Below are 20185 nucleotides of genomic sequence, written 5' to 3' on the forward strand. Positions count from 1 at the left end.
CTAAAAGAAATGTCCAAGGGTACATGTGAAATATACTAAATGTAGAATATAAATGTCTTCACACAATAACTAAGAAAATGCTGTGAAGGCTGTATTAACCAGTTTGATGAAAATATTTCAAATTGTATATAAAACCAGCACATTGTGCCCCATGATTGCATTAATGTACACAGCTATGATTTAAAAAAAAGAAAAAAGAAATTTCCCACTATTCATTTAGGAATGAATTTCCCACTATTCAAAAAGTGACCATTTACATCACTTTTCTTTTTTTTAGACAGTCTCATTTTGTCACCCTGAGTACAGTGCAGTGGCATCATAACTCACAGCAACCACAAACTCTTGGGCTCAAGTGATCCTCTTGGTTTAACCTCCTGAATAGCTGGGACTACAGGTGCCACCTCAATGCCTGGCTATTTTTAGAGACGAGTGTCACTCTTGCTCAGGCTGGTCTCCAACTCCTGTTCTCAGGCAATCCACCTGCCTCACGCTCCCAGAGTGCTGGGATTCCAGGCGTAAGGCCCATTGCCTGGTTTATAATCACTCTTCCATAGTTTCCACAGGATCACATATGTAATGCTGAACACTCTGGATACCAAATAAGCACAGCTGGATTTCAAAAAGTGATTCATACGCAAATTTTATTAGAATGATTTTTTCAAACACTGAGATATGTGACTTTAGTCTGCTCACAGTCACTCTTAATGCATACATTGAAAAACAGTAGTCAAAGCAGCAATTACAGCACTCTCTACAAGAGTTGCTATACATCCAAGCGGTACTTTGGTAAATAACAAATGCAGAAGAGCACTTCAGTAGAAATTAAATTAATCTGGGACACTCCTGGTTACTAAATTCTGTACTGGAATTCAATTCAGATAAGTCATTCATGGAGGAAGAATTCCACGATATCACAGCCTAGATAGAACACTCAGGGTGGCCGTTTCAACTAACGACCAACAGGAGCTGCCAGAGAGTCCCTCATTCTCATCCCAGCTGCCAAGAGCAGCAGGCAGGACATCACAATTTGGCTTGTTTGCCTTGTAAAGACATCACTTTATTTTTGCTTACGTCGTCTCTAAGCAAATCTAATAAAGACAATGAAATGTAACCCAACCACAATCTCATGCCTCTTTTTATTGATATGGTTATACAAAAACCAAGGAGGTGCTAAAAAAAAAATACCAAAAATTCATGTTTGTGTTGAACTGTTTAATGCTAAACTTTAACTTCCTGCTGCCTTGAAACATTTTCTTACTATCAAAAATCTATGTCCATTCTTAGAAAGGAAACTAAATGCCCTGTTTGATATTGAGGAGTTGGATTCTCTGCCAAGATGCTAAAAAAAGAAGAAAAAAACATCAAATTTCACTTAAAAAAGAATTTCTATCTTTTAAATCATGTGTTAATCAGTGAATTTTTTAAATGTAAGAATATAAGGAACATTTATATCATAGAGCATAAAGAATCAAAGGTGATCCCTTCAAAACGGAATTTTCCCCCAGAAAAATACACAAGACTTTGAAGTACTCAAGCAACAAAAACCTGATGGCGAGCAGGACTGCGTTTACTTTGAAGATATAAGGTGATTAAAGACTTATGGAAAATCACAATGATTTTAAGGTATTCCGTCAGATGGTGGCAAGTAGTTTGGCAACACATAGCAGAAAGATGATTTATATTTTACACATAAATGAAAGACAAAGATAAATACAGTGATATGTCTTATTCATTAATATAATTTACACTATATCTATACACACATGGCAAATTCAGTTATAACTAAAAAACTCCATTTAGAACAGTCCCTTTTAAAAACTATTTGCATAATTTCCAGTAATAGAAGCCTAATAGATGTATGCTTATCTTCTATGAATTACAGTAATCTATGCTTTAAATTATGCTGTAATTTTATGGCTTGAACAACATAAACACCAGCACTGTATATTTTATACATAGTCAAAATTCACTGGCTTAGGCTTTTAAAAACTCTTTGAGGTGAAACAGTCAAGTCCACCCCAGGTCACCATCTTACACATTCCTTGTCACACCTGGCAATCTAGCTCAATCCATCACTGACCCTCAGGCCTCAGAACCTGATACCATCACTCCCAACCTCAGTTTTAGAGTAAAAGAGGAATAGTCATGTGAAGAATTCAAAACAAACATGAAATCTGCATCTTTTGAATGTCATTTTGTGCTATAGAGTTCTCCTTGTCTGTGAGTTTGGAAATTCGCCATGCTTCTCAGTGCAGCTTTCATGTTTCTGTTCTAAGACCTGACTCAGAGTAAGGAAGTTCTCAGCTTTACTAAATCCCCCTTTAGTTGCTTGTCTCTCAATGAACAGGAAACTATCATCTTTCCTGTGATGTTTCTCCTCCTTTCATCTAACTTCCTTGAAAAAAAAAAAATATATATATATATATATATATATTTATTTAGCACTTTTTTTTTTTTTTGAGACAGAGCCTCAAGCTGTCACCCTGGGTAGAGTGCTGTGACATCACAGCTCACAGCAACCTCCAACTCCTGGGCTCAAGCAATTCTCCTGCCTCCGCCTCCCAAGTAGCTGGGACTACAGGTGCCTGCCACAGCGCCTGGCTATTTTTTGGTTGCAGCCATCATTGTTGTTTGGTGGGCCCGGGCTGGATTCGAACCTGCCAGCTCAGGTGTATGTGGCTGGCGCCTTAGCAGCTTGAGCCACAGGTGTCAAGCCACTTTTTTTTTTTTTTTTTTTTTTTAAGGACAAATCCTGACTCACGAAGGCAGGGAAAATGCAAAATTTTTTTTTTCCATTCCAAGAAAGGTTAGAAGATGTGAATTTTTTTTTTTTTTTTTTTTTTTTGGGCCGGGGCTGCATTTGAACCCACCACATCTGGTATATGGGGCAGGCACCCTAACCCTTTGAGCCACAGGAGCCGCCCAGAAGATGTGACTATTTACATTGGGCCCTTCCTCCTAATAAATCTTTTGATCTTAAAGAAGAAAAAAGGCAACTCTGAAAACTGAGAGTTGAAGGCACAGTCTATGTCAACTTTTTCTTTTTGCTTTTTCTTTTTTGCAACCACAAAATTCCATGTCATCCTTAACATTCATCATTTTTCTGCCATGCTATTATTTTATACACAAATTGTCATATCGCAATGTAGCTTCAACATGCTGGCTCTGTTCCTAGGTTTTCCGATAAATTAACTACCATAAAATACCTCCTTGAGCTTTTTTTCACCTATTTCCTCATCTGCTGATAACCACTGGTTGGTTCTCCACTATAAGAAAACTAACTTCAGTCTGCCAAGCATCCTTAGAGATCAATGTATCAATAATTTAGAGCTAACTAGTGAAGGAGCTATGCAGAATTGTTCCCTTCAATTTTAGATTATTCCAAAATATACATATGTATACACACACACACACACAAACCCATTTATGGAGTTTGCAGAAATAAACTGCAGTACAATTTCAAGCACACATTTACCAATTCACATTTTAAGAGAGAACTTACGTGCAGGTAAAAAGAAGTATAGTTTTATACTCCTACTTTACATAGCAAGCTGAAATATAGAATGTTTTAATGTTTGTTTTAGATGTATTCTTTCTTCCACATCTTAAAAATGAGCAAAATGGAGACAGAAGCCTCAAGCTATGTCTATTATCAGTGTGGTGTTATTTTTACCCGCAAATTATTCAACTTGTTCACTTTATACAAAAATGTGTTATACACATACCATATACAAAACATGAAGCAGAGAAAACAAATGAACACATTATACAAAATAGTTGATACAATCAATCAGTATTCAACTTTCTATCATTTTGGCCAAAAGACTCTTAGCCTGTGCTTTCTTTTCTGGTATTAAGGAATAGTCACACGCTATATACTGCTATACAACATTCCTTTTTTTTTTTTTTGTAGAGACAGAGTCTCACTTTATGGCCCTCGGTAGAGTGCCGTGGCCTCACACAGCTCACAGCAACCTCCAACTCCTGGGCTTAAGCGATTCTCTTGCCTCAGCCTCCCGAGTCGCTGGGACTACAGGCGCCCGCCACACGCCCGGCTATTTTTTGGTTGCAGTTCGGCCGGGGCCGGGTTTGAACCCGCCACCCTCGGTATATGGGGCCGGCGCCTTACCAACTGAGCCACAGGCGCTGCCCCATTCTTAACTACAGAAAAATAGGAATGCATAGGCACGGGGCTGGTGACACAGTTGAAATACCCAACTGTGCTGTTTATAAATATGTATACAATTTAGCAATGTCATAATATCTGAATTGATTTATTTTGCATAGTTATAGTTACCGACAAGTGGTCCAGAATATGAAATACAAATGGTAACAGAGAAGTCAGTTTTCCAACTTACTTCTTAGTATAGTTATTGAAAATAAAAAACTTGCATCCTAGTTATAGGGAAGCATGGAAGAAAATAAAAATAAAACCTTTCAGCTAACACATTGAAAAGCTGTCGAGCTAACTAGTTTTGAAGAACTTGAAGAACACATTCAAATGAACAAAGAACAAAAGGAGAATTAAAAATGTAACCTAAAAATGTGTACCGTCATATTAATTTGAAATTAAAAAAAGAACAAGAACAATAAACAAACCCATAGCTGCCTGAGAGTCTTAAAAATCAGAAATTTAATACTCTCTTCAAGTGCATCCAAATCACTTCTTGTGTGCTCACTCAGCTCGGACATTCAGAACAGCTGATCACGCACATAATTACACTGAGAATTTACAGTTAAGCCTAAATATAATGAGTATTTGTGAAAGAGCTACTATGTAAGTGGTTATTAAGTTACACTGACTTGTGTACTGATCTAGTGTGTCACAGGTTCACATGTGCACAGGTGAGATTTTTGATTTTTACCGATTTCTTTTTGACATGCTCAGGTGAAAAATCATTGCACAGAAACTCAATAGTCCCAGCCAGCAATCAGGCCCACCGTCCGCTGGAGGCAAAGCTTCTGCTGAAGGAGAAGTTGATTTCAGAGTTCTTGTATTTCCCCCAGGCGCCAAAAGGCACCACGACTGCGGTACTGTTATCTTCCGTCCCATACTGTATGGCCTGCGACAGGAGAGAACACTGCAAGTCAGAGTCTGAACAGAGAAATCAATGTTCCCCTGGAAAGTGAAACTGCTTTTACGTTCAGTCCCTAACCTAATTATTTCGCAATAGTTTGTGGTTCTTTCACCCTGTATCAATGCCCACAAGGTTTATTACACGGCACATGAGCTAAATTATAAATGACCCAAAACAAACATAATGATTCTGTTCCACTGCAGCAATTTCAGGAGTAGAAACGCAGCGGACTGAGGCACCGACACGCAGCTTTCGGGGAAGAGAAGTCCACACAGCGTTCAGCACAGGGGCTGCTGGGCTTCTAAGTGTCAGCGCTCACCAGCAATTCTGTTTTTAGGACTTTAGCCTAAAGGAATTAAAACCTTGGGAATGGATGTGGTTAAACATCTAACTATAGGAATATTTACTATACTTCTTACAAAATGAAAAAGTGGCCATAAACTACATTTCTTGCAGTAGGAGAACTATAAATCAAATATTAGGAATTTGAACAAACAGCAAGTGACAGAGATAGCATTTTAAGAAGTGTTTGGGGTGGTGCCTGTGGCTCAAGGAGTAGGGCACCGGCCCCATACACAGGAGGTGGTAGGTTCAAACCCAGCCCTGGCCTCCCCCCAAAAGTAATCAGTGTGATGAAAATGTGTCAAACGGTCTATAAAACCAGTGTATGGTGCCCCATGATTGCATTAATGTACATAGCTATGATTTAATAAAAAAAATAAAAAAGGTATTTCAAAAGACCTCGCAGCCTGAGACCAACACTGCTCAGAAAAGAGTTGATAAAAATATCTGAGGGAGGCTAAAGCAAGAAAATGGCTTAGGCCCAAGAATTTGAGGTTGCTGTGAGCTGTAATACCACGACACTCTACACAGGGCAACAGCTTGAGACTCTGTCTCAAAAAAAAAAAAAAAGAAAAAGAAAGAAAGAAATACAAATGTCTAATAAACCTATGTAAATGGCTAAGTCTATTAAAAATAGATGCAAATCCAACCATAAAAAAAGATGGAGATTTTGCATCTTTTGTATTTATCTGAATGGATTTGGAGAACATCCTGCTAAGTAAAGTATCTCAAGAATGGAAAAGCATCCCATGTACTCAGTTACTAATCTGAAAACAGTAAATCAATAACTACAGGCACACATGAGAGAAAAACACAAATTCAAGTAAGGGAAAGAGGGGGACTCAGTAAATTTCCACTGGTTGGGTATAATGGAACACTTCCTGGGTGCAGGACTCAACTGAAACTCAGACTTTGGACTTTACCTTACAAACACAAGTAATGTAACCTAATTGTACGTACCCTCACCTTAACTCCTGCAAAAAAAAGAAATGCAAAGAAAAAAGATAACAAATTTCAACAATAAAATTTGATTTTTCCGTCTATCAAAATTGGCAAAGAAAAATACTTATAAGAATCTGGAGCAACACAACCTATGAATATGGTAGGCCAGGCATGGTAAGTCACACCTGTAACTCCCAGCACTTTGGGAGGCTGAAGTGGGGGGAGGATTGCTTGAAGTCGAGGCCAGGAGTTTGAGACCAGCCTGGGCAACATAGCAAGACCCCCCTCGCTACAAAAATTTTTTTTTAATTAGCCAAGTGTCATGGTGAGCATCTATATAGTTCTAGCTATTTGGGAGGCTGAGGCATGACAATGGCTTGAGCCCAGGAGTTTGAGGTTGCAGTGAGCTGTAATCAAACTACTGCATTCCGGGTGTGTGACAGAGCAAGACCCTGTCTTAATAAACAAACAAAAAAGAATGTGCAAGTTAAAGTGTAAATTAGTATATATTTCTGGAAGGCAATGTGGCAAACTTATTGTTTTTTTTTTTTTTTGAGATAAAGTCTCAAACTGCTGCCCTGGGTAGAGTAGCTCACGGCAACCTCAGACTCCTGGGGTTAAGTGATTCTCTTGCCTCAACCTCCTAAGTAGCTGGGACTACAGGCACCCATCATATCCAGCTACTTTTTGGTTGCAGTTGTCATTGTTTTTTTTAGCTGGTCCAGGCCGGGTTCCAACCCGCCAGCTTCGGTATATGTGGCCGGCGCCATACCCACTGAGCTACGGGTGCTGCCCATGGCAAACTTATTAAAAGCTCTAGAATACTGTATATCCTTTCATTTAGAAATTTTATTTTTTAGAATTTAACCTAAGAAAATAATATTTGAGGGAAATAGATTCACACAATTATCAGAATGCTTATTATAAAGGCCAGGCACAGGGTTTCACACCTGTAATCCTAGTACTCTGGGAAGCCGAGGCAGGTGGATCATCTGAGTTCAGGAGTTGGAGACTAGCCTGAGCAAGAGTGAGACCCCATCTCTAAAATAATATCTGGGTGTTGTAGCGGGTGACTGTGGTCCCAGCTACCGGGGAAGCTGAGGCAAGAGGATTGCTTGAGGACAGGAGTTTGAGGTTGCTGTGAGCATTGACGCTATGGCACTCTACCCCCCCAAAAAAAGAATGTTTATTATTGTGAACATAAACTAAATGTGCTGACTACAGGAATGTATTCCACAAATAAGATGACATACTATGCATTCATTACAAATATCATTGCTTTTGTGAACTGGAACACACTTTTCTGTAAGACAAGCAGTTGCAATTAGGAAGGATGAGACCATCAAGGGCAAGGGCCTCCTTTCCTGCATTTTATGAGGACCCTGTTTGGCGCTGGTTAAGGCAGTAACCAAGTAAATAATTCAAGCATTATGAGTATGCTGGTCCATCTATTTTCATGCCAATAATACTTTTTTTTTCATGCCAATAATACTTTTAAAGTAAGGTATTTTGTCTTAATTTGAGAAATGCAAAATTAGTTGCTGAATTAAAGCATGGCTCTGCTGATCAGTAACAGCTATAACTTAAAACAATTAAGCAAAAGAAATAGCTGGGCATTGTGCTGGGTGCCTGTAGTCCCAGCTACTTGGGAGGCTGAGGCAAGAGAATTGCTTAAGCCCAGGAGTCAGAAGTTGCTGTGAGCTGTGATGCCATGGACTCTACCCAGGGCACGACAGCTTGAGGCTCTGTCTCAAAAAACAAAACAAAACAAAAAAAAACCCCACAAACAAACAATTAAGCAAAAGAGAATATTAAATAATTCAAACCAAATTTTACATTTTTTTCACTGGATATCATCCAGCTTTTAGTTTTAGCTGTAAGTAGCATACAACCTCATCCATATACCTTTCTATTGTTTTGGTTTGTCTTTTTCACATATTTATTTATTTTTTCGCATATTTATTTTTAATAACCAGATGATGACTATGCTATAGTGTTCCTCAAACCGCATATTTACTTGGAACAGTCTGGTTTAATGGAGTGGAACCTGACTGTGAGTTTGAGCTCAGTTCTACAACTTAATAATCTTGTGACCTTCAGGAAATACTTAACTTTGCTGCCTCTGGACCTTAGTTTTCCTCATCTATGGAAAGGGATGAGAATAGCTCCAACCTTATAGGGTTATTGTGATGATTAGATGAGTTCATACTGAATAGTGTCTGACACATAGTGACACACTGTTTATGATTATTATAATTTACTATTCCTGTTACTGTCATTTCAAGGAGTGTACAAGGTAAAAAAACAAATGGGACGGGCGGCGCCTGTGGCTCAACGGGTAGGGCGCCGGTCCCATATGCCGGAGGTGGCGGGTTCAAGCCCAGCCCCGGCCAAAAATAAAAAAAAATAAAAAAAAAAACAAATGGGACATTTCCTTGGCATGTTAGTTTTACTAACTACTTGAGGGAATTGCAAAAATTTTCTATTTGGAAACATTACAGAATCAAGTATAACATTATCCAGCTAAATCACAAGACTTCAAAGAAATCTCAAGCTGTGGTAGCCACTCCAGGCTGTGCCAAGACCCCGTGCTGGAGGCTGACGTTTACACCCCCTCCCCAGATACTTCTAGCAGTTCTGCTGCGTCACCTGTTCAATCACCGCGTGGGCTGCTTCGTGGGGATCGTGGCACTGATTGACAAAGTTACAAATCTCTTGACTGTTCACCATGAAGTTAATTCCATCTGTGGTGAGGACCAGGAAGCTGTCATCAGCGTGCTGTAGCTGCAGTTAGAACCAGATGCACATGCTTATACAGGGGACTCTACCTTAGAATAACCTTGCTAATTCAAAGATTTTATCTGTTTTGCTGAGTGGTCATCTATGCAAGAGTTTGTAGGCCAACAGTGAAAATATGAAGTCTATAGATAGGGTAAAAGTAGCAACATTTTGTGCTCACCACGAAGGCTAAACCTCAGATTGCTGAATGCTGAGAGGCAGCACAGTGCCATAGTTAAGAGTGCTATCTCTGGGACTAGAAAAAGCTTTGAATTGTTCCTTGGTTATCTGGCTGAGTGAGCAAAGCTAAATTGACCTCTGTATGCTTCAGATTTGCTTTCCTTGTAAAATGAGGATAGTGGTCTCCAGTTTTGAAAGGAGTTTAGCATGTAGTAAACCTCGAGTAAGTATTTGTTAGATGAAAATGAACAGGTTTGCCGCCAGTATTGGAAGGGAGTATGATAATTGAGTTGGAGGCTTCAGAGAAGGAAGTGACAGCCGACAGGCGGGCTGTGTGTTGGGGGCAGTTTAGGGTAATGGGGGCATGGATCAGTAGCATGCGAAGATGCCACAGAAATAGAGACAGGCGATTGTTTAGCTTGGCAGAGAAGTGAAGTCAGGGCCAGCTTCTAATCGGGGACGGATGGCCATGTGCAGGCAAGGTTACAGCAGAGCCATTCTACCAGGAGAATTCCACAGCTGAGGTTTAACAAAAACTAAAGACTTCTTCACATATTAGCTAGAAAAACAGCACCTATTTTTATCTGAAAAGTTTGTTTATCCTTTCATAAATAACTTCACTTTAAAAATCATTTTGGGGGCGGCGCCTGTGGCTCAGTCAGTAAGGTGCCGGCCCCATATACCAAGGGTGGTGGGTTCAAACCCGGCCCCGGCCGAAATGCAACCAAAAAATAGCCGGGTGTTGTGGCAGGCGCCTGTAGTCCCAGCTACTCAGGAGGCTGAGGCAAGAGAATCGCTTAAGCCCAGGAGTTGGAGGTTGCTGTGAGCTGTGTGAGGCCACGGCACTCTACCAAGGGCCATAAAGTGAGACTGTCTCTACAAAAAAAAAAAAAAAAAAAATCATTTTGGACTTTAGTTAAGGCTTCCAAGAGAGAGTGCAGCTAGAGACATACCTAAACTCATCACCTGCATATCTATCAAGTAGTGTTTACGGGGCCTTTCTTACCTTGATCCTCTTTGTTTCAGGTTCTGCTATCACGCCACTGGTTTTAAGGTCCAAATCCCCAATGCTCCTTGTCATGGCAAGTCTGCCATTTACATGAGGCTGCCCCAAACTATTCCAAGCTACAAAACCACCACATTTCTTGATCCTGGTCAGGAGAAAATTAAAAGACAATGACATGATCTGTAGAAAACCAAGTCACTATTTAACTTAAGCATGACCTCTCTTTAAAATGCACGATTTGAACTGTATCATGAACACCATCCCCCTAGAATGTCTTATCGGTGGCAGGAGTACCTTTCTTTTTCATCTTTTCTTTCTGGAGTATGGTCAGTGGTCAACTTCATGGGTTTTCCTTTTCTACACAGAATAGCCCGGCTGTCCCCAACACTGGCAACAACCAGTTCGATGCCATCTCGCAGCAGGGCTACTGTGGCCGTAGTCCCAGAGGTCAGAAGCGTTGCTACAAATATTGTGAAAAAGAGCGCCAATTAGTCGCAAATGATCACATGTGGAAGTTTTCTTACAAAATAAAAGACAAGCATGATAAACTAATGCTGGAATGTATCATTCTAATTTAATTTAGAGCTATGCAAATAAAATGCAAATGAACTATGTAAGTAACAGCATGCAGATAAGTATTTAATCCTATGACAAGGCTCCATGCAAACAGACAAGGTGGCTAATCTAATTTGGTAAACAACGAATCACTGTCTCCAAATGGCCTCTATTTATATCAAATAGAGCTGACTTGAACTTAAAATGACACTTTTCTGTATATGTCTAGTGTCAGGACAAAAGCATTACAATTTAGTTTCGATTGGTTAGTATGGCAGGATGACTTAGGTCTGCTGAGCCATTCAGGCAGTGACTGTTCTATAACCTATAGATTGATTGATTTAGAGACAGTGTTTTGTTTTGTTGTCCCGGGTAGACTGCTATGGTGTCATCATAGCTCACAGCACCCTCAAACTCTTGGGGTCAAGAGAGCCCCTTGCCCCAGCATCCTGAATAGATGGGACTATAATCACCTGTCACAACACTTTGTTAGTTTTTTCAATTTAGTAGAGATGGGGTCTCGCTCTTGCTCAGGTTGGTCTCCAACTCTGAGCTCCAGCAATCCACCCGCCTTGGCCTCCCAGAGAGCTAGGATTACAGGCGTGAGCCACTGCGCCCGGCCTATAATCTATAGATTTAGAAGGTTTTCTCTTCTATTTCTTGCTTCTGCCCTGTGAAAGTATTATCAGTTAATAAGGCTACAAGCCAAGGGCATACTATTAGTATTAATAATATTAGTACTAACACTAATATTACTATTAATATAAAATATTACTATCAGTACTAATATTAGTAATATTACTAATACTATAACTAGTATTAAAGAGTAATAGAAGGAAAGAATATAAAATAGTACTATCAGTGCTAATACTACTACTATGTTAATATTACTATTAGTACTAATATTAACATTACTGTTAATATAAAATATTACTATTAGTACTAATGCGAGTATTACTATTACTAATTTTGCTATTAGTAATAGTAGTACTAATAGCAATATTATATTTATATCCTTTCCTTCTAAAATGTTATAGAATCACTTTTTTTTTTTTTTAATCTTTGTCCTCCTTACACCTGAACCAAAGTTATAGCTATCATTATATTAGCTGAAAATGTGGTGGGGATTGAAATTCCTTCTAGTTTCTCATAAACTCGGAGTAGTTAACACTCTAAGTTCCAGAAAGATCTAATACAAAAAGTCTATATCCAAATGTAGGACTGCCAACTGCTACCCCTGTGGTTCTTTCTGGACCCAGAGCATTCCATGAATATTACTTTTCTCTGATTATTAACAAATAAAACAAAATGTTACAGGGTTTGAGGTTGTCACTATTTTTTCCACCCTAGTCAAATTACATTTTTTTTTCTTTTTTGAGACAGTCTCACTATGTCACCCTTGTAGAGCACTGTGACGTCACAGCTCACGGCAACCTCTAACTCTTGGGCTTAAGCAATTCTCTTGCCTCAGCTTCCCAAGTAGCTGGGACTACAGGCACCCACCACAATGCCCAGGAAATTTTGTTGTAGTTGTCATTGTTGTTTGGCAGGCCCTGGGCTGGATTTGAACCCACCAGCTCTGGTGTATGTGGCTGGCACCCTAGCCGCTGAACTACATGCAACAAGCCAAATTACATTTTTTATCTTCCTTTGATTCTAACAGAATCTGTCTTAAGTTCTTTACCACTTGTCAAAAATTCTTAAGGTGCATTGAGCCTTGCCAAAAGTGAGAATATTGTGAAATTATGAGATAAAAATAAAGCAAAGTAGAAGAAATTGAAAAAGATTTAAAGCAGGTATCTTCTCTAGTAACACTGTTCATTCTTTAAAAGATCTAAATAAAATATTCAGGTGATCATCCAAAGATAATTTTGACTTTGTTTAGAAAAAAATGAAGTGCTATTGATATGGCTCGATCTTTCCAAGCATTTTTTTTTTTTTTCCAAAAAGACAATTTAACAAACTTCAACAGTAATGCATTGGAAGGTGATATATACATACATAGATTTTCCAATCAGTATATTAAAATGCCTGCTTTAATCAGTAAAATAAAATGGAAAAACATGAATAAACTCTACCTAATCTTTCATAGTCATGCTGAATTTGCTGGCTTGAGAAATAGCAATTATAGTTGTACTATCTTCCCATTCATCTCTCAATTTTGGAACTGTCAAATATATATTTATCATTGCATAACAAAAATGTTTTAGCATAAATATCAGTGATATTTATATTATATCTTTTTTCTGGTTTCTTGTCTTTGATTCAAGATATGTAACAAATATTAACTTTTAACTTTAGATTACCCAAATGACTAATACAATAATGTAGTCTTTACAATCATAATATTATAAATGATTTAAAGAGCCAAGCAAGAAAACACAGGCATGTACTCACATGCTACTTGTCCAGGGAATTTTGTATTCCTTTCCTTTATTTAAAAAGGAAATTTATTCTTAAAGAAATTATTAAATAATTCCTTTATTATTTCCTTTATTTAAAAAGCAATAGCTTTTTTTTTTTTAGAGACAGAGTCTCACTTTATCACCCTCGGTAGAGCGCTCTGGCATCACAGCTCACAGCAACCTCCAAGCCCTTTGGCTAAAGTGATTCTCTTGCCTCACCCTCCAGAGTAGCTGGGACTACAGGCGCCTGCCACCCTTGGTATATGGGGCCAGCGCCCTACTCACTGAGCCACAGGCACCGCCCCTCAGCAATAGCTTTTTAAAAAAAGTGGTTTATAACTGGCCATAGGAGTTAAAATTTCGAAAGTGAAAGTTTAGATGTTAAGGCTTGTAATTCATGGCACTCTCACCTAAGAATTTAAAAGAGCTTGACTTTTTAACCAACTCAACTTCACAGTTCCAAAATTCCTGGATTTATGGGAAAGTTTTCCAAACTAACTATTGATTCTAGTTTGCTAAGCATCTAACAATATAAATATTAAATCAGCATTTATTTTCATTTAACATTTAACATGGAAGTAAGAATTCTCACTTTTTGTCCTAACAACAAAACTATAAAACTAAGGTATCTTTCAATAAGTTCTTAACACTCACTGGACAATTTCTACTGCAAGTCATCTCAACTAATGGGAAAAAGTGGATGTGGGAACCTTCCAGTAGTCCAGGCTAGGAACCGCTGGACTCCTTCACCTGGGACAAAATTAAGCAGATCTCTCTTTCCACTGAAGCCCAGCATATAGTGTCCACGGGCCCCAGGTCTAAAGCTGCTGACCGGGCACAGTTCTCTGCCACAAATAACAGGCACAGAGGCAAATAGGAAATTCACCCAGGAATTGTGCTCAAACATTACAAACCTGCAACACAGGGGAGAGCAGAAAAAGAGCTGCAAAATAAGGGCAAAATAAGGGGAACGTTTTTATTTGGTGAGAATTTCACTAGCAAATTACATCATATTCCAGGAGATGCCAAATCAATGATTCCAAAGCTCGATTTCTCCAGTTAATGGTATTTTATAGTTGAATCAACTTTTTTTTTTTTAAATAAGAGTAATACCTATTTCTTGGTTTTATGGCTTCCAAGGTAGGAAAAAACTGTACACAAATGTATCTATACCAAAACATGTAAGTGGTGACATGCACATACATTTTCTCTCTCTCGCACACACACCCAGAATTGGTCTTAAACACAGTAAATTCGTATCTGCACAGAGTTGAAAAAATGCTCTATCAATATATCTGCAATACAAAACTGTCCCAATAATCAAAGGGCAAATCTGTGGTTATAGCTCCGTATAATTTGTACCTGACAAGCAGCACACGACTGGACAGAATGTGCACCACAGCGCACCACCAAATTACTGGGCTTAAATAAACACCAGGAAGGAATCAAAACACCCCCTAGGGACACCAGATCTTATGCTTAATGCAAAGGTTTAGTATCTAGAAGGCATTTTTTGAGTAGAATAATTCGTTTAAATTAACTGTTTTATGTAAAGGCTACTGTAATGAGGCTCTTGAGCGCTAAAGCATGTTTATAGCATTACTTGATTCACAGAACAGGTATTTCTGCAGCTCTCTCTTTCCCTCAGTGTTGCAGGTCGACACATCAAAACAAAAATGATCAGACTTTGAATGGCAACATAAAGACTAAAAGCTGCACTTTGCAAAAAATAACAACCCGTAGTAATTATTCAATCGTGCGAATAATAGTATGTATAATACAGTCTTAATACAATACTAATAAAAATGGGTGTTCTGGACGTGTGAGTCATGAGCACTTAGATCAAAGTACGAGCTGAAGCAGTAACAGCACAGTTAGAACATCTCTTCAATTCGGCCCCAATTTTTTTTTTTTTCTTTTGGCTGCCTTCAGTATAAGGTAAATCCTCTTCTTAAAAAATGCTGCATTTGTAGTCCTGGTTATTTTGTGGTTTAATTCTTCTATGAGGACACCGTGAAATATGAAGAACATGGAAGCTTCTGATGAGATTCGTGATGCTATCAGCGTTCCCTGCCTCTGAATTTCAGGGCAAGTCTTCTTTCTTGTTGATCCATTTGTGCCTTTCAGAGCTCTGTTGCTTTCAAGGCTTAAGCAATCTAAAAACACTTTGAAGAGTTTACAGAATATATAGGATTACAATCTTAAATTTTCTACCACCTATTAAATACTTTGTCCTAAGTGACTATCTGTTTATGAACAACAGACTCATGGGATGTCATCTGAACTTACTGGCTGATTTCATTAATTGTAAGAGTAGGCATTACTGGCATGAATTGAATAAAAAAAAATCCAAAGACGGTTGTGAAATTAGCTATTTGTAACTAAGGACAAATTTTAAATACAATAACTGGCTGGGCAAAGTGGCTCACGCCTATAATTCTAGCACTCTGGGAGGCTAAGGTGGGTAGATTTCTTGAGCTCAGGAGTTTGAGACCACCCTGAGCATGAATGAACCCCCCTCCCCCCCAATCCTCCCTAGCCCCTGAGCTTCTAAAACTAGCCAGATGTTGTGGCAGGCACCTGAAGTCCCAGTTTCTTGGGAGGCTGAGGCAAGAGGATCACTTGAGCCCAAGAGTTTGAGGTTGCTGTGAGCTATGACGCAACAGTACTCTATCCCAGAGTGAGAAAGTGAGACTATCTCAAAATAAATAAATAACAGTAACAAAAAAAAAATAGCTGGCAATTTTTTAATGGCAAGAGGATCTTGTTATTGCTGTTTCTTTTTCTTTCTTTTTTGTTTTTTTGAGACGGTCTTACTTTGTCACCCTTGGTAGAGTGCTGGTGTGTCATAGCTCACAGAAACCTCTAACTCTTGGGTTCAAGCGATTCTCTTGCCTCAACCTCCTGATTAGCTGGGACTACAGGCACCCACCACAAAGTCCAGCTATCCTTTTTTAGAGAAAGAGTCTCACTCTTACTCAGGCTGGTCTTGAACTCCTGAGCTCAGGCAATCCACCTGCCCTGGCCTCCCAGAGATAGGATTACAGGCATGAGCCATAGTGCCAGGGCATTATTGCTATTTCTTGGTAAGTGGCATTCTGATTATATTCTTCTCAAATTACCCTCAGCTAAAACTAAAATACTAAACTAGTATATATTTTATTTTTCTTTTCTTTTCTCTTTCTTTCTTTTCCTTTTTTTTTTTTTTTTTGAGACAGAGTCTTGCTGTGTTGCCCAGGCTAGAGTGTAGTGGCACCATCATTGCTCACTGCAACCTCAAATTCCCAGGCTGAAGAGTTCCTCCTGAGTAACTGGGACTACAGGTATATGCCACCAGGCTTGGCTTATTTTTCTGTTTTTTGTAAAGATGGGTTTCACTGTGTTGTTCAGACTGGTCTTGAACTCCCGACCTCAAATGATCCTCCCCCGTCAGCCTCCTAGAGTGCTAGGATTATAGCTGTGAGTCACCATGCCCAACCTGAACTATGTAGTGTATCTTAGATGCTAATGAAGTAAATTGAAATTCTTCATGTAGATGGGACAGCTTTGGCACTGATGTCTAGAAGAGATAAGAATGTTTTATTTTCACTTAATTTCTCTTAAGAAAGCTAATATGGTATCATTGAGGGAGCACGTCTCCCATTTATACCTAAAACTGAGTATCAGTGATTCCTTCCTATGGTTTAACCCAGTGGTCCCCAACCTTTTTGACACTAGGGACCAGTTTATGGAAGACAAATTTTCCAAGGTGGAGGGCACTAGATCCTCATCAGGAGCATCCAGCCTAGATCACTCCTATGAGAATCTAACGCTGCTGCTGCTCTGACAGACGAGGAGCTCAGGCGAGGATGCCAGCGACCGGGAGTAGCTGTGAATACAGATGAAACTTAGCTCACCACCTCCCAATCCCACTCACACCCTGCCGTGCAGCCCGATTTCTAGTGGGCCATGGATAACGCTGGTCCACGACCCAGGAGTTGGGGACTGCAGGTTTCTTCCCTTTCAGGTTTCTCCTCCTTAAAATTCACTCAGGTAAGACAACTCATTCAAATGCCTGCATCTTATTAATAATTTAGTTAAATCAGCGATAGGGTAATTGAAGAATAAATTATAATAACTTCAGTGAGAAAGAGTAGGCAGTGGAAGTCAGTTCAGCCCAAACAATTATGAAGTACCTCCCAGATTCCGTGAAGCTTGCTATACACTAAACCTTAGGAAATGAACAAGCCATCGTCCTTGACTTCACTGGAAAGGTTCAATAGAGCAAGAAAATGGGGTTGATGGCAAAAAAGAAAAGATAAAAGAAGCCAGAGAGAACAAAGTGCTCACCACACGATTTTGTTCAGCCAGCACTGACTGTGTGTGTATTATATGTATATGTATTATGTAATATACAGATACAGTATATACACTATGCATACACATGTATATATAATATATACGCACCAAACAATATTATCTACTTTTATAATACCGAAACTGCTTCAGTTCTTACTAAAAACTAAAATTTTAGAACCAAATGACTTTGAAATCTAAAATGACTTGTTGTTTAAATCAACAAATTGAAAAGTTAAACAAAACATTCTATCTTCAGTAGCTTTAACATATTTGATAGAATAGGCCCCAAATGTTAAAAAGCAATTTTTGCCATCTTTGAAAGTTGTGACAACTTATTGAGAACACATTTTTTTTTTTTTTTGAGACAGAGTCTCACTATGTCGCCCTGGTAGAGTGCCATAGCATTACAGCTCACAGCAACCTCAAACTCTTGGGTATAGCAATTCTCTTGCCTCAGCCTCCCAAGTAGCTGGGACTATAGATGCCCACCATAATGCCCGGCTATTTTTTGGTTATAGTTGTCATTGTTGTTTGGCAGGCCCGGGTTGGGTTTGAACCTGCCAGCTCCCGGGTATGTGGCTGGCACCCTAGCTGCTGAGCTACAGGCATCGAGCCTTGAGAACACATTTTTTAAGTGTTCTCAAAATATTAATTAAAAAAAAAAAAAACACACACACACACAGGGCAGCGCCCGTGGCTCAAAGGAGTAGGGTGCCGGTCCCATATGCTGGAGGTGGTGGGTTCAAACCCAGCCCCGGCCAAAAGCTACAAAACAAACAAACAAACAAAAACACACACACACACACAGACTAATGGACCTATAACAGTATTTAGAAAGTAAGATTCAATAACAACATTATAACAGACATTTTTCCTTATAGTAGCACACGAAGCATCATTCTGTCTTCTGCATTATGTTTTCAAACAGATGGTCATTAAATGAAAAATAAATTTTAATGTATCTTATGAAAGTTTGGGACCATTGCCTCAAAGCATATGAAAAGAGAAACTAAATTAAATAATGTATTTAGTTTCATTATTAGAATTGAATTACATTTTTAATTTCTTTATACGACTGTGTGTTTTTGTGACAAAGGCATAAAGGTGGGCAAGTTAAATAAATTCTCTGAGTTCAAAATTCCCTTGAATTACAAGGTATTGTTTAATAAATGAAAGGAGGCCTCTCATATTTTGCACCAAATCTATCATTGATTGTGTTAAGAATGTCTGCACCGGGCGGCGCCTGTGGCTCAGTCGGTAAGGCGCCAGCCCCATATACCAAGGGTGGCGGGTTCAAACCCGGCCCCGGCCAAACTGCAACCAAAAAATAGCTGGGCGTTATGGCGGGCGCCTGTAGTCCCAGCTGCTTGGGAGGCTGAGGCAAGAGAATCGCTTAAGCCCAGGAGTTGGAGGTTGCTGTGAGCTGTGTGAGGCCACGGCACTCTACTGAGGGCCATAAAGTGAGACTCTGTCTCTACAAAAAAAAAAAAAAAAAGAATGTCTGCACCCATGAAGGGTTAATGTTTTTGGTTGTTGGCCACATGGAACAGATAAACTTGGCTATTCCCTTCTGAAAGCCTTGCCCAGCAGCAAGTTCCAGCTGGTATCAGTTGGGGCACACCAGCTGTACCACAGCCAATGAACGTTGCAGTGTGAGATACAGCCAAACTCACAGCCAGCCTGGTTCTGGATGAAATGAGACTATACCAAAATTCAGGAAGTTATAAAAATACAGCAATAAGAAAGTATGTTATTTCCTTTTCTCTTTCATGTGTTTTATCCATTAGGAACAGCAGCTAAATCTTATGCATAAAATTTACCCTCTTTCAATACAAGTCTTCTTAAAGGTGAGGGGGCAGTTGAAAGGGGAAAAAAAGTCCAAAGGAATGAAGGAGAAGAGAAATGGCGCCAAATAATGTACAAACTAGAAAACACAGCACTGAACAGACAGTGGATTGTATTGTTTTGCTGGTAAGTGTGATAGTAAGTTTCTCAAAACAAGAGGAGGAGACAGTCTCAAGATGGCAAACAGTGCCATCTGGGTTATCTTCTCCTGCTTAGCAGAGGGAGATCGCTGAGTGCCAGGAAAATCCCAGGCCTAGCTCTGACCTGACCTTTACCAATCTCAGTTTCAGTTCCTCATCTGTGAAAGGGGGAGAATACTCATCCCTAACTACTCCAACTGAAAATTGTGTGAATATTATTTCTGGCGTTCATTTTTTTTTTTTTTTTTTAAGAAAAGGACAAACCAAATACAAATCAAGATAATTGCAAGATTCATTTTCAGTTAGTTACAAGGTTCATGTGCATACAGTCATGTGGTTGCTACAGAAGTTTTCAAAGCTAAGAGCTAAAGATTTGAGGGTCAGCTAAATAGAAAACATTAGCTGTATGGTTTTGATAAACTTAGTCAGAACCAGAAATATACTACTTTCAAAATTTAAGGACATAGAGTACATGGAAACTCAAAATTCAGCTGGCATGCCCTTGTGTTTAACATATCACTTAGTTATCACAGGAAGCTGCAAGATTGAGCTTCTTAAGAAGATAAAAATATCTTC

At 39.1% G+C, this 20185-nt stretch overlaps 1 protein-coding gene across 2 annotated transcripts in view; it reads right to left on the reverse strand.

Annotated features, from left to right (window-relative positions):
- Positions 1-629: 629 nt before the first annotated feature.
- Positions 630-20185, reverse strand: part of PPM1K (protein phosphatase, Mg2+/Mn2+ dependent 1K) — a 28453-nt gene continuing 8897 nt past the window's right edge. For both annotated transcript variants that reach the window (XM_053604277.1, XM_053604346.1), the window contains exons 4-7: positions 10621-10786; positions 10327-10471; positions 9012-9146; positions 630-5063 (exon numbers count right to left, since the gene is read on the reverse strand). In XM_053604277.1, coding sequence (XP_053460252.1) covers positions 4932-5063; positions 9012-9146; positions 10327-10471; positions 10621-10786 — 578 coding nt within the window. In that variant the 3' untranslated portion in view covers positions 630-4931. The remainder of the gene's footprint in view (positions 5064-9011; positions 9147-10326; positions 10472-10620; positions 10787-20185) is intronic.

The sequence above is a fragment of the Nycticebus coucang genome, chromosome 1 (genome assembly GCF_027406575.1).
Source record: "Nycticebus coucang isolate mNycCou1 chromosome 1, mNycCou1.pri, whole genome shotgun sequence".
NCBI classification, from domain to species: domain Eukaryota; kingdom Metazoa; phylum Chordata; class Mammalia; order Primates; family Lorisidae; genus Nycticebus; species Nycticebus coucang.